Source organism: Exophiala bonariae (genome assembly GCF_035927105.1).
Source record: "Exophiala bonariae strain CCFEE 5792 chromosome Unknown scaffold_27, whole genome shotgun sequence".
NCBI classification, from domain to species: Eukaryota; Fungi; Ascomycota; class Eurotiomycetes; order Chaetothyriales; family Herpotrichiellaceae; genus Exophiala; species Exophiala bonariae.
This window is the reverse complement of record NW_027042502.1, coordinates 150,217-164,790: the sequence shown is the minus strand read 5'-3', so window position 1 is coordinate 164,790 and position 14,574 is coordinate 150,217. Positions and strand designations below refer to the sequence as shown.

The 14,574-nt window shown below is 50.1% G+C and overlaps 6 protein-coding genes across 6 annotated transcripts; 3 read left to right on the top strand and 3 right to left on the bottom strand.

Annotated features, from left to right (window-relative positions):
- Nucleotides 1-1,685: 1,685 nt before the first annotated feature.
- LTR84_006972 (uncharacterized protein) lies at nt 1,686-2,989 on the top strand (the record flags this gene model as incomplete). Its single annotated transcript, XM_064850528.1, has 2 exons — nt 1,686-2,217; nt 2,265-2,989. 2 exons carry the CDS (start codon nt 1,686-1,688, stop codon nt 2,987-2,989), a joined length of 1,257 nt encoding a protein of 418 aa, XP_064702597.1.
- Nucleotides 2,990-3,136: 147 nt separating this feature from the next.
- On the bottom strand, nt 3,137-3,824 carry LTR84_006971 (uncharacterized protein; the record flags this gene model as incomplete). Its single annotated transcript, XM_064850527.1, has 2 exons — nt 3,137-3,622; nt 3,702-3,824. The coding sequence occupies 2 exons, from the start codon at nt 3,822-3,824 to the stop codon at nt 3,137-3,139; spliced, it is 609 nt and encodes a 202-aa protein (XP_064702596.1).
- Nucleotides 3,825-4,661: 837 nt separating this feature from the next.
- LTR84_006970 (uncharacterized protein) lies at nt 4,662-6,317 on the top strand (the record flags this gene model as incomplete). The annotated part of the gene is made up of 1 exon (XM_064850526.1): nt 4,662-6,317. One exon carries the CDS (start codon nt 4,662-4,664, stop codon nt 6,315-6,317), a length of 1,656 nt encoding a protein of 551 aa, XP_064702595.1.
- Nucleotides 6,318-6,529: 212 nt separating this feature from the next.
- LTR84_006969 (uncharacterized protein) lies at nt 6,530-7,993 on the bottom strand (the record flags this gene model as incomplete). Its single annotated transcript, XM_064850525.1, has 2 exons — nt 6,530-7,590; nt 7,660-7,993. 2 exons carry the CDS (start codon nt 7,991-7,993, stop codon nt 6,530-6,532), a joined length of 1,395 nt encoding a protein of 464 aa, XP_064702594.1.
- A 581-nt stretch (nt 7,994-8,574) lies between these two features.
- Nucleotides 8,575-9,205, top strand: LTR84_006968 (uncharacterized protein; the record flags this gene model as incomplete). The annotated part of the gene is made up of 2 exons (XM_064850524.1): nt 8,575-8,693; nt 8,776-9,205. The coding sequence occupies 2 exons, from the start codon at nt 8,575-8,577 to the stop codon at nt 9,203-9,205; spliced, it is 549 nt and encodes a 182-aa protein (XP_064702593.1).
- Nucleotides 9,206-13,437: 4,232 nt separating this feature from the next.
- LTR84_006967 (uncharacterized protein) lies at nt 13,438-14,076 on the bottom strand (the record flags this gene model as incomplete). The annotated part of the gene is made up of 1 exon (XM_064850523.1): nt 13,438-14,076. The coding sequence occupies one exon, from the start codon at nt 14,074-14,076 to the stop codon at nt 13,438-13,440; it is 639 nt and encodes a 212-aa protein (XP_064702592.1).
- Nucleotides 14,077-14,574: the final 498 nt, after the last annotated feature.

Here is a 14,574-nt window from a genome sequence, read left to right as displayed (position 1 = left end):
CTGAGAATGTGCTCTTCTTTGAGAGCAACGGCACATGGGCAGAGCCATACATCACAGGATTTTCTTTCTTGCGCCAGGACTCACCTACCGAGATCTCAGAGCAGCCATCCTCGGACCCAGAGGCAGACATTTCCAGGCACCCACCCACCCTAGGCGATCGGTCCAACTCATTTCAGAAACACATGGATTTATATAGCCTCGGAACGATCCTCCTTGAGTTGGCTGAATGGAAGATCCTCCGACACATTGTCAAAGATTGCGTTAATGTGAAGAAAGGTGCTCGCGATGGTGGTGTGCCTTTGATGGAGATTACCAGGGTGCCATGATGGTTACTTGATCGTGAGTTGAATAACGGACAGATCAAATACCGCATGGACGATGTCTTCACCGAGGTCGTGTACGCATGTGTCAAATTTGGTCTGACTGAGGAAGGTGCTGCCACAAAGACTCTGCCAGATCTGCTAGATATGGTCCGCTAGTTGGACAGTTGTCGAATTTGATCCTGACCATGTGCAAGCTGGAGGAAGAATCGTGTACCCATTGTCAGTTTCTTCGTCAGTTCCACTAAAGAGGTGTGTTGTTTTACACATGATCTGTAACCATGTCCCCGATCATTTGAAGACTCTCCACCGCTTTCTGCGCTGTCTCAAAGTCCTGTCTACCTTACAGTAGATCGATAATTCTTCCCAGACCTGGTATTGCTGATGACATATTCGCCTGCCAATGGCTCTTACTGGAGGCCGCTACACAGCTTGCGCTCAAGGTTATTTCATTGTATTCGTGGTCTGAGGGCGTGAACGGCAACGTATCGTGACAAGCGCCGCAAAGATCATGGTCTGCACAGATATTGCAATGCCATCTTCTGCCAGGCAGCGGGGTCAAATTACGTGGTCCATCACATTGGAAGCTGGGATGTTGAGCGCTTACAATGGCAACTTCAAGGGCTGTCTTGCCATCGATGTCTTTGATCCTCACATCAAAAGCATGGTCCGACAATAGTTCAATAGCTCCTACATTGCGACGTTCGACAGCGAAGTGCAATGCCGTCCTACAACCAAGCGTATCACTTGCCTGGGCATTGACAAGGACTGGTGATGCTCCGAAATGCTGGAGCAATTCGTACATGGTATCTTGGTTCCGAGCAAAGCATATTGAGTCCGTTGAACTGCGACTGGAGGCGACGTGCCATCGGAAACGCGGTCGAAAATGCCTCTATATGCCCAAGCAGCACGGTGCAAGGCCGTCACGCTTCGGTCTGGTGCAACGACAAAATCAACTTTGCTGTTACTTGCTTCGGCCCGTCCACCATCTAAGCCAGAGTGAGACCCCAGAAGATAACGCAGACGAGGAACACATCCACGTGCGGTCGATGCTACATAGAATCATTTAGCTCCTAATATTGATATTGCGACCGCCCGAGTCTAATAACATTGGCCTTCGGAATCACATTGAAATTGCGACATGGAACATTAGTAGATCATTAGCACTAGGCTGAAGGGTGGCCAATAAGTGTAACGTTGATCTGTATTAGCGCTGCTAGCTCGATAGCGAGATGCCAGAATACCGCCAAGCATTCAGAGCTCCGATGGCCGACATGAATCTGCAACTTTTCGGCCTCAAGACAGGTGCGAGAGCATAGTAACACCGCGTTCACCAACGAGCTGGTGCTATCCGCCAGATCAAAGATGGCACCATCGAGGGCACCAAGTACCCTTCTGCTCCATTCCCTAAGATCATTGACCATCGAAGCACCCAAACCGACCACGGCCTTCCGCAGCCTCTCTTCAACTCATGCAAACCTTCAGGAAGCCGTGGCCCAGAAGCAACCCTCGTACTATCAAAACCCCGACCCTCTCAATGCCTACGTACCTCGCCTCGAACGGAGATTGATCCGATCTGGAAAGCAACTGATTGGCTCACGACGACGAAGGGCCGCCATTGCGAAATCCCCTGGCATCGCTTTCGATGAACTGCCATACCAGTGTTTTCAGGAGGCGAGAAAGGTCCTGGTCGCGGATCGAGAAGAGAAGGTCAAGAAGATCGAAGTGGAAAGAGCGCGTATCACAAGACTGAACTCGCTTGATTCGAACACCATTCCAGGCGGAGAGGCGGCCAAGCAACGAAGGCTGAGAAGCATGGAAGCCGAACTCCAAAAATTGAAGATTCTGGCCGATATCAACGATCCTAACGTCAAGAGACGGTTCGAAGATGGAAAAGGTATAATATCTTGGTCCACTGCTATTTTCGATGGCTAACGACTATAGGTGACATGAGCAAACCCATTTACAGATATCTTGCCGAACAGAAATGGCAAGAGTACCCACGAAAAGTCCAGGTTCAGAGAATCAACCAGATGAAGGTTATACCCGACGTTGTTCCAGCGGTCGACCCGATCCTGGACATCAAGATTACCTTCGGCAAGCGCACCTATCCACCTGGAGAATTCGTCCCATCCCTGGCGAGTGAACAGCCCCCCCGACTCACCCTCCAGGCATTCGAAAAGGGCGAGAAAACAGTCACCATTGCCATCATTGACCCAGATGTGCCAAACTTTGAAACCGACAGCTTTGACTCAAGATGCCATTTCCTGGCTTCCAACATACAAATCTCCCCGGTGCAGCCTACCGTTGACCTCGCCGGCCTTGCGACCACCTCACAAGTGCTTTTGCCATGGCTACCACCACATGCCCAGAAGGGCAGTCCATACCACCGATTGTCGATTATTGTGTTGCAACAGAAGGACAATATCCCCATTGACGTGGCAGCTGCAACCAAAATGGTCCAACGTGATGGGTTCTCCCTGCGCAGCTTTATGAGCCGACAGAAGCTCCTGAAACCGATCTCGGCCTCCCTGTTCCGAGCCACGTGGGACGAGAACACTGCTGCTGTCATGGCCAGAGCTGGTCTCGAGGGTGGCGATCTCGAATTGAAGAGGAAGAAGGTGGAGCCATTGCCGTACAAGAGGCGCAATCCCTCCAGCTTCAGGTAGATGGCTCGTGTGGTGGGAGTTGTATATTAGAACATTTTTCATCCAATGTAATCTTCTGTACAGTTTACCAAGACTCTGAGAAAGAGCTGTTCGACAATCTCCGTACTCTTTTGTGTTCGAATGCAACGTAGAAATCGTCGTGACAACTCAATCAGGTCCTGTATCATACTTCACGGGCGGCACCAACTGTGGTGTCCTCAGCGACGTCCAATTGAACCACCCATCTCCATTGTAGAGAGCCTTGCCCTTGATCAGCGCCATGGGCACAGGGCCATAGAACCTCGAGTCCCGACTGTACGAGAGACTATCACCGGCGCACCAAACATGGCCTTCAGGGACTTGGACCATAACGGGTTCCTCACGGCGGTGCACCGCCGCAGTACTGTCCTCTGCATCCGTGATGCCCAGCACGGGCGCGCCGCCGACGGTCGGGCTCTGCGTCGGATCATGCACGACGTAGTCGCCGGGCATGCCGATGACGCGCTTCAACGCACCCTGCTGCAGGAAGATGGGATTGTCGAACAATATCACGTCGCCGACTTTGATGTTGCGGCCGCGTCGGTGGCGGGGGGAGTAGATCGTGTAGGAGAGCCCGCTGGCGATCGTGGGATACATAGATGGGCCGTCGCAGGGCTGTTTTTGGAGAGAATCGGGAACAGGATTAGTACTTTGTTGGAAGTGATGGAAAAGCTTTGTTGTGTTGTCAACTCACAGCGTAGGTGATCACGTAGTGGAAGAACAGCGCCGCCGAGGAGCCCATCGCTATGAATGCTGCTCCGGCGTTGCGGACATTGCGCACGGCACTGGGACTGCTTGGGAGGGCTTTCTTGAACATGGCTGTTGATTAGGGAGGGGGAATTGTCGTTCACTGTGGTTGATTATGACAGTGTGGGAGTATTCGTGGAAAGTTTCAGAGTGAGGGAGTCTGGTCTAGAAGCCATACTTCGTACTTTCTCAGAGACAGAGTTGAATGCAAACCTACTGACACTGCTTGTGAGCTACGTGCGACCGCAGAGAGTCGATAGTGGAAACTTGACCTGATGCTAAAGGTAGACGTTAACAATTCGGCTCGGGGAACTAGTGCTCTTAGCGCTTTCTGAATATCTTAGGAGTGCTGCCGCCCTAAAGCTTGAACCCGAATACGTAGCCAGCGATTCACAATGTTCGGTCATGTCATCTGAACTAGCTAGAGTGGATATACTGGAGCCTGGGTGTTGTTCCTTCGGTAGTGAGGGATATAAAGCATATCGACTGATTTCGTCGACTTTAGGGCTATGAGTCTGCCATCGATGACGAGTTTGAAACATTGAAGGAGGGAGCGGCGGGGTGTCGGGATAGATATGTTACGCAGCGCTTTGGGAACCACCTGTTAGGAGTTTGGATTTCCAAATACAGGTTGGCGCGCCCGTCTTCATTAGCATCTAGTACCAGTAATGCTCCACAAGCGCGGGATAAGCTTGTCAATCCGCAGGCCTAGCGCGGCGAGATCAGCCTGATTAGGATAGTGTTCAGCCTACTGCTGAATACATATATTGCAACCTCCCGTCCATCCTCTGGGGACATCAATTTCCTCGTGCATAAATAAATTGTATGATCTATAGCAATAGATGGTTCACCTCGCCGTGAATAGGTGCAATGCGACTTTTATGTTGAGCAGCTTTTGAAACAAATCATGTCAGATACTCGGTTTCCCGTTTTGATCGTTGGTGGAGGCATAGTTGGGCTCTCTGCCTCTCTCTTCCTCTCCGCCCATGGTGTGAAGTCGCTGGTGGTTGAGCGGCGATCCGGAACATCCACACATCCTCGAGCACGTGGCCTCAATCGGCGGACAATGGAGTTGTACCGCAGTATTGGAATCGATGAAGCGGTTCGTGCTGCAGGGGCTGCTCTTGCTCCCAGTTTTGGAATATATCAGGGCTCCTCCTTGGTGGAAGTGGTTGAGTCTCATCCTCGGAAAGAAGACAAGGGTACACCCCTCCTTCCTGGTGCGGCATATTTCAGCTATCTCGGTCCGGTCGAGGGTGCCCGTGGGACGCAAGATATGATTGAGCCTGTGTTACTCTCCGCGGTCCGTGACCGAGGGGGCGCGGTCCAGTTCAGCACGGAGTGCATCGGTTTTGATCAGGGTTCAGACGGGGTCACCGCAACCCTAAGCGACCGCAACACTGGTTCTATGACAACTGTCAATGCAAAATATTTGATTGCAGCAGATGGCGCAAATAGTCCGATTCGGCGGATTCTTGGTGTGCAGACCACCGGCGCGGGGACACTTGGGCATCTCCTCAGTGTCCTATTCCATGCAGACTTGAGTGAGCTTGTCCGTGGAAGAAAATTCAGTATGTGCCTTGTCGACCAACCTGCAGTCAAAGGCTTGTTCACCTCTATAAACAACCATGATCGGTGGATATTTCATCTTTCATATGATCCGCGAAAGAATAAAGTCGAGGATTTTTCTCCGGAGCATTGTGAGAAGTTACTGAAACTGGCTCTCGGACTATCGGATATCGAAATTGAGATCGAGAGTATTTTGCCTTGGGAACCCACTGTCCGAGTTGCGGAAGCATTTCAGCATGGGCGGGTGTTTCTTGCTGGAGACGCCGCTCACCAGATGCCACCCTGGGGTGGTCAAGGTGCGACGACTGGTATTGCAGACGTCCACAACCTGGCCTGGAAGTTGGCAGCTGTGCTGCATGAACAAGCAGCCCCCACCCTTTTGGAGACCTATGACGCCGAGCGTCTTCCCATTGGACGTCTCGTCTCAGATGAATCCGGGGCAGCATCTCGCGAGGATGGCCTAATCTCATTGAAGAAGAGTATCCCCTCGATACTGGCACTCATTCGCAGACTCCCACGAATTGCGGGTTATGGTTATGTTTATTCATCTCGAGCAATTGATGAAGACGATACCACGCCTATTCTCCATAAGATTGCTGGCCTCCTCCCTAGTCCAGCGTGGGCTCTTGGGCTTTGCGGAAACGCCGGGTCTCGGGCTCCGCACATTTGGGTCCAGCGCAATGGACTCCGTATATCAACCCTCGATTTATTCACCAAAAATTTTGTCATTATGGCCGGAACACAGGGCAAAGAGTGGTGCCACGCTGTTTCATCTGTGGCAACACTGTTGAAGGTTGAACTTGATGCATATGTAGTTGGTCGCGAGAGTAAGCTGGTAGCGCCTGACGGTCAATGGGAATATGCTGCCGGTATTTCACCAAAGGGAGCAGTACTGGTCCGTCCCGATGGCTTCGTTGCTTGGCGTTCGTGGGGTATGCCTTCAAATGCTGAACGAAAGCTTGGAGATGTATTGAAAAAGGTGCTCGGTCGATGAATAGTAATCGGTTCTTTTGGAATATCCGTATTCTCAGCGGTGCATGAAGATATAGAGATGACTGTAAAACAATCGCAAATCGCTTCATGGAAGCCATTGGAGCTGGTCCCGGTGCTCAATCTTCCCACAGAGGTTGTCATTTTTCGTGATTTGATAGCACAACATGCATTGAGACTAACAAGGAAGGCAAAAAGCTAGCTCGAGATGTATCTTCAACCAGTCCAGCCGAATTCTGAGGAGGTAATGTAGTTCATCTCTGGCCAATCCGCAAGTCGGGCGTAAAAAGGGTCTGAGGCCTGAATGACTTGTGATGTGCTCTTGAGATTAGTGCCTAGTGGTGCTGACGTCGGAATTGGCGGCAACGGCGTCAGTGCGGCTTCCTCGTCATCCTGTTGTCCTTCGGGCCATTCGATGACATGCGATGAGGTTGGTTGACGAGAGAGCCGAAGTCCATCAACCGATATCGGAATTCTACGGGCCGGCAGGTAGGGTGACGTTGAGGCATCGGTATAGAACTCTGGTGCGACAGACCAGTTCAATAAGCTTTCAAAACTTCGGTCAAAGAGTTCCGAATAGGCGTATGTCCCTGTTTCCTTGTGCTTCCTGCACACGTCTCTGAGTTCGTAATGCCAGTCAAAACGTAGGTTGGTCGCGAACCAAGCTGATCTTCTTTCATTACTTACAGTGGTCTTGGTGAGAATCAGATAGTCTCGAACTTGTGGCCAGGCAAAATAATCGGCTATAGCCGCATGACCAATAGTTTTCTGAGTGTCGGTCGGGGTCATGTATCCTGGCAGTGGACGCCGAGTCGGTAGTTGGCCATAGGTCTTATGAATCAATGTGTCTCTTACAAGTCTGATGTGTGCGAGCCTAACAATGGGCTCCGACCGGTTGTAAAGGCCCTTGTCCAGTGCTTTCAACATTTGCCAACCAAGGTCAAGATCGTACTTGTCCTCAACTGCCTCCCAGCCGTGAAAGACTGCTCGAATTGCAATATCATCATCCACAGATTGGGTCAAAGTGGGACATGTGAATGAGCGTGAATGCCCCTGCACGAACTCAATGGACGTATTGAGAGCCCCCAGATAGTTCCTACTGCCGTATCTGCAGTGTAGAGAGTTATCAAACGCTGTCAGCGAGGTAGTTTTGCGGGACGTCGCTTCCACAGACGCTGCTTGTGGTGCCGACGTCTGAGGCAACTGCGTCCCATTACTTGGCGGACCGAAATGTTCCGAGGCTGTAGTTGAGACTTCATCAGCCTGAGAGTCGGTCGCTAAGCACATAATTAGTACCTCGTCCAACTGAGGATGAAATCTTTGCTTGAAGTGAGGCATCCACTCACAACTTTCGAGGTTACCAGCAGATGATGGCGATAACAGTTTTTGAACACTGGAGACCAGAGCGTTCAATCGGTCAATCTCAGCTTGTTTCTGCTGGATTTGTTTCATCAGAGTTGCCGTCTGCTCATTGTTGCTGTTCTTCTCCAGAGCAGAGATGGTCTGTTCCAAGTTCGCGATATATGCCTTGGTCCGAGCCCGAGTCGCTCTTTGAGATTCGCGGTCCACGGCTCGTCTTCGTTCAAGTCGAGCTGCACTCATCTTCTGCCGTCGAGACAAGCTTTTGCTGTCAGGCTCGCCAGCCAGCGACAAGTCCTCCTCACTTCCGTGATCCGACATGGTCCTGATGTGTTGAGTTGCTAAGCGATGTCAGATCAGACGGCTCTTCTAGCGTTTTCCACCATCGGGGCTAGGCTCGATGATGATTGTGATGAAGAGGAACGGTGAAGTCGGTTGTTCTGTGGGGAAGAACGTGTTTGAACCGGGGGCCGAGGAACTAGCCGAAATGGTGTCAGGCCGCCTGTAGGCGAATCTAACCCAAGCTAGCCGGGCACTTAGCCTCATTAAGAAGGCTTGACCCTATTATAACATTGCGATATTTTTGATGAAACTGGGAGCGCTTCAGCTTCATCAAACCCTTGGAAGCCAAGCAATTGGCACCTGAAATTCCTACATACACGCATCGGGTACCTAGGCAGCCCAGATCAAGGACCTTCATAGTTTGCCATGGTTTGAATATGTACGAGCTATTCGCCATCACGTCTAGTGCTCAAAAATCATCTCTTTCCTCTGAGTCAGTACAGATAACGACGCCATCAAACCGCACCCAGCAGCGATTGTCAATACGGATCGTGCGTATATCGCACCCATTTTGGATGCTTCGTCTTTCCAATCAGCGGTTGAGTCCTGTAAGATGCACAATGAATCGATCCACAGATATCGCCCATCGAATCTTCGAGCAATTTGGATCGCGTCCCGGAAGTTTTAAGGTAGCGACAGATTTTGGACATGTGACTCCCGTTCCGCAAACGTGGCAACAGTAGTTTTGCAATTGAGGGACAAACCATGAGGACCCCAGCAATGGCTCAGAGCCACAAAACTTGGTAATTTGGCCTGTTCAGAGGAAGCGAAAGGCGTAAATCCCTTGATGAGCAGCGACTCGTCCGACACGGATCCAGCTTTGATGATGAGTATGGACCCCAGCGCACCATCGAGCCCCTCGACCTCGGGGTCACTTGGGAGCGAAGGACTCGGGGTGAGTCAACGACATCTACATCTCCCAGCACTCCGGCAGCCCCGGCAGCCCCGGTGGCCCCCGCGACATCTAAACCTGCTCCGATTCTTGACCGGCGCGGCGACCCACTTCTACCGTTCACCGTCTCGAATGGGATGCCGATTGTTGGCGATAGATACCTGGATCGTAAAGACGATCTCGACTACCAGAATTCTGATCCGACGCGAGGATGGTACCGGGACATTGACATCAGCACGCCCGAGCACAACAGCGCGACGCTCGAGGTCATGAACGCCGCGCTCGCCGCCGCGATCTAGCGTGATCAGACGGGAGGCTCCAGCACTGCAACAGAAATGGACATTTACATGGACGCTCTGCATGGATACATCATCCCGCTCCGAGAGAAGAACCTGGCCAACAGCCAGAGTTTGATCTTCCGTAACGCGGACCACTTTCTCACGGGCGTGACGCAGGAATCACAGCGTATGATTCTGGGGAAAGTCCTCGACGAGCCTACGCCGAAGCTTGACAATCTGTCTTGCACCGTGCCTTGGACGTACGACTTTGGTAAGGAGATCGGGGTGATAGGGACAACCTCGTCCCTGCCAACTTCGCTGCTTGGTGGGAGAGAGCGAAGGGCTGAATATGGGGGGCTCAGGTCTATGATAACGATCCGGTAATTGACTCTTGGAAAGTTATGCCTCCGCTATTGCCGAAGAGTGTTATGTTTGGACAATAAGTTTGTTGGACATGCCGGGAGAAATGCTAGGGTGATGGAATTTGGCGTAGTAGGTATTCACCAATTTTTTCTTCTCTTTTGGCAACAGAACAATAATTCCGATCAAAGCATCCCTGTCCATTATTTTGTGACAATAACACCCATCGGCCTCTGGTTGACTAATATTAAGTGCAGCTCCACTCTGGTAGAACTCTATGGCCAAGAGCTAGAGAAGGCTATCACGGGAAATTGACTTATTGTTGCTAACTACGAAGTAAGACTCAAAGACATCACCAGTGTAGTCCTCCACTAGCTGTTTCGAACCAACTTCCCCGTGCACATCGCTAGTTTGGTGGCAAAGGGCTTGGCCCGAAAGCATAGACGCAACCTGGTCTTTGAGAGACGGTGATCCGGGGCGTCGGGTTGCTGCAGATCAATTCGGTACCTCGTATCCCACAAGGCACGATGTTGACGTTCCAAGTGCGGGGATAAGAAATCGGGATTAAACTTCACACTTATTCACGAACAACCTCTTCAGCTCAGAAATGGCAACCAGATTCGGATGAGATCGATGACTTGAGATGAGAGCCCTTCCTCAGGAATCCTCATGGTGCAAAACAGTACCCTCCCAAGACGGGATTGCACGTCTGTCCATCAAATCGAGACGCATTTTGTCATAGCAAAGTCAGAACGGTATCGATCTTCAATTTCCTTACCAATCAGAGGACATGTACGCCTGTGAACGGTCCAGACTGAATACACCCAAATTTCGAGTTGAACATCTACCAACCCTATCCAAACAACACTCACCGAGGAGATCTGCTAGCGATTTGGCCCCCCCACAATAATATAAATCAGATCCCTCCTCTTGGATTTTGTATGTCTGGGTGATTCTTAAGCGCGTCCCTCTGCGCTTTAGGGTTTTCCCTGTCATACGAGGCCAAGAAAATAGTCCTCGGGCGGCGCTGTGTCTGTGCCACATGTTTGTGATGAAATCTCTCTACAGATCATGACCACGCGAATCTCCCAATATTTGAATGCCGAAGGGAAAGGTTTTTCCAGCAGCCAATGCGCAGAGCGGAGAACTCCTGAGCCCGTAAAACACTGCAGATTGCGCCAGAACTGGTGGTTCGGTCGATATGCACGGACTTGAAGACTTTGAACCATGGACACCGACTGGGATCTCGCCATGACGAGTGGGCTTTATGCCTTGGCAATGTTCTATGTGCTGTGTAAAAGGCTCTCAGTCCCATCGGGCAAGCTTCTATGCAATGATGGATATCGCTGGCAGTAGCAGTTTTGACGATGCAATACCAATGCAGCTGCAGTGAACGGCAGTCCATTCTTTCCATTGCATGATGCTCGCTCTGCGACAGCAAGTTGTCGGCTCAGCTCCTCCTCCTCCTGGGATTACACCCAATTTTGTCAATCCGCTGTCGAAAGCGCATATTGTTATTGTAACCAGTGTTGTCTGCTCAGTTCTCTCCTTAATATTCGTCGTACTGCGATGTTATACTGCTGGTTTCATAACACGCCAGAGAAGGCCAGATGATTGTAAGAGTGTCGGTGTTCTCTTCCGCTAGAGCGTTGACTAACGTTATCAGATATGCTGGTGATTGCTTGGGTATGCTCGATCCAAAACTCCTGGGCCAGTCTCACTTATCAATCATCACACATTTAGTGCTTCGCTTTAGCCTTCTCGGTGTGTGCATGCATTAGTGAGTTGTCTTTTTGATATCTGGCAAACAGAGGACTGACTGAACTGCTCCAGCCACCGAATTTGGAGTGGGTCGGCACTTGTGGGATGTCCCATTTAGCACATTTAATCCAGGTGTTGCAAAGGTATCGAGCCGGCTTGCCACAATCACTCTAGAAGTCTCGAAATGGTGCAGCTGACAGCTCCAAGTTTACTGCAGTCTGCAAGTCGCTGTACGGTCTCTCGATCATGCTCACCAAGCTCTCGGTTCTTACTCTATTTCTTCGGTTTGTGCCTCGTGGCAAACTTAGAATTAGTATTTTCATTCTCATGGCCATTGTTATTTCATACATTCTGGTTTCATCGTTCGACTGGCTATACGTATGCCGACCCATTGGGAGAAACTGGGATCATCTCACCCCAGGGACGTGTATCGATTGGCTTAAGATTGCAATCTTTGGAAGTGTAATGAATATCCTCACAGATGTTATCCTTCTGTTCATGCCAATTTTCATTTTGAAAGATCTTCAGCTACCGAAAAAGCAAAAACTCGGGGTTATCCTTATCTTGATGACCGGAGGCTTGTATGTTTCAGACTCCGGTCCATCATGCAACTGAGATCTGCACTAACAAACGCCCCAGCACTTTGATCGTCAGTGTCGTGAAAGCAAAGTTGGCTATTGGAATGGAAGGCCAAACAGACATTACCTGGGACATCGCAATTCTAGCAGTCTGGTGGTAAGCGCCATGATCTCCTTACATCGATTGGTGAGATCTGTTGACACAAGAAATGCTCAGGACAGTGGAGGTGCATCTCGCCATTATTTGTGCCTGTCTCCCAGCTGGAAAGCCATTCCTTCGGAAACACTTCCCAAAGGTTCTCGGAAGTGCTGCTAGTCCCAATGCCTCAGATAGAACAAAGAGGCGCAGGGTACCCAACATGCTGAGTGGACCCTTTTCCTCAGGGGCTGGGACCGCTGCTTCCCAAGATATTGGGCTGAATACTCACAAACAACATCTTAAGGTGATAAGACGTGTTTCTTGAATTGCGGGACAGCTCGCTAACAATTCTCTAGCGGGTAGACAAAGGCTCGATTGATGTGACAAGCATCACGACTGATTCGGGAACCAGTCGGCAGGATAACACAATATACTCCGCCGAGGAATTCTTAAGCCTACCCAGTAGCCGCAAGGCAGAAGAGAGCTGTGTTTGAGAACTTTCTCAACGGTCCTTGGGTGTATCACTTGCCCAAATTCCTCGTTGGCAGTGGAGCTTTAACATATCCAGATGGCTCAGATCTGGAACCGGGAAAAAGCATTCACAAGATCTGAAGTCTGTACAATAGTCAAACATTGGAATAAAAGTTGGTACTTTCAACCAACAGAGTGCCGGCCTTCCTTGAGACGGTCCGATACAGACGAACTTCCTCACAGCATGAGTAGCTCCTCGGGCACATCTGATGCATTTCATTTCCCACTCGATTGCATTGAACTCAGGCTACCAGTGTTCTCTAATCGACAAACACACGTACATCACCTTTTTCTGCTGTCGACAAGTTGAGCCACCTTCAAGTCTGAAAACCCAGGAAATAGTCTCTTAATCATGAGGACATACTCTGAATTCTTTGCAGATTTCTATCTCAACCAGGTACAGGTTCGAACCGTATACTCGAACTCTTGATACTCTCTCGGTGCTCTGGTCTCGAAGCTGTTTGAATATGCTGACAAGCGGTTCTCCGCGGTTCCCCTAGATTGGACGGTGAGTATTGTGGGATCACACCATGGAAGTTCGAAGCTGTGGTCACACGCCAAGCCGTGTTCGATGAAAAGCTCCACTGCAGTCCTATGACTATCCAGACATGCTTTGCTCTTGGTGGCTACTGCTACCTCTAGCAATAATATCCAAGCAGTACTGATGATGGCGTTTTGGCGTTTTGGATGGAGGGATTTCTTTTCAGTAACGCCGCGATCACGGTGGGCATTGGTACTGGTCTGACAGCATGGAAGATCAAAGGGTCGTGGTTTTTCGTTGATGAAAACTCACTTCCAAATATGCGGGACCATGAATGGTCGAAGGATATATCAACGACATCGAAGACTCTGGTACTTATCTTCTCGCAAGCATATTTTTCCGGTCAAGATTTAATTCCCATCAATATTGTGGAGCTGCTGAAGTCATACTTTCCAGCCTGCTTGTTCTGGTCACAAAAACACGGATTGACATAGAGAACGAAATAATCAATCAGACTGACACTAGTTTTGCCCGTGGCGACCTCGAAGCTTCTGAGATGCTGTAAAAACATGTTAACAAGTGCATTGAAACTGCCGTGTACACAATCGATCATCTTGAGCTGAGCAAATGTTGCTTGAGATAGCAAAGTCCAGGCGTCAAATTGAGGAGGAGAGTATGCGTCCAATATATCCGGCATTGCTCTGGAAGCTAGAAAGTCCTTCACAGTGCGATGTAGAAAATCAACTGCAAAAGGTCTCATCCACGGTTCGAGACCGCCATCGCTGTGCGAGTGGACCTCCAGCAATCCTTTACACTTGGTATTACTTCGTCGGGTCGTCTGTTCGACTTGGTGACGAGCTACGGCCCACACTTCATTTCCGAACTCTTGTCCATTAGACATGTTCCAGGCACTGGAATCTTGGAAGGCATCAGCCAGGAAAGATAAAGACAGTACATCTGAAGACGGCATGGTCTGCGCAATGTTGAAAGGTAAAAATGCCTCTGCGCGGTGCTTCTTTTCAATTCCCATCCCGATGCTCATGAAAGATTCCTCGAGATCTTCCGGTATTTCGCGAAGCCGAGCGACCAACTCTGTGGTTGTATCCCCTTCAACCAAACCCTGCACGAGTGAAAGAACAACCAAGTGAACCCAGAGAAAAACCCCTTGTGCTTTGTCGACAACTTCATCAGATAGCGCGGAGCAAGCCTCCCAGTCAAACGACTTTAGACATCGGACTTCGGGGTTCTCATTCAATTTATCATGCACAAAGCACGAAATGTCGTGATGCGTAAGTCTCTCAAGTTGTAAACATGGGCCCCCAAAAAACGGGCCAAGGACGACTTGCGGCGCATACCCTGGTATTTTTATGAGTCGAAATCATTCTCAAAAAGGCGATGAGAGCACTTTGTTCTCGAAAGGTCCCTTGAAATCCATCCAAACCGTCCACAAAGAAAGTAACGTTGCAAGAGCCGGAGCTATTATTAAGGAAGGCGTCAAAAGCTCCCATAAATTCGGTTGTTGTCCGAACTAGTAGGTCTT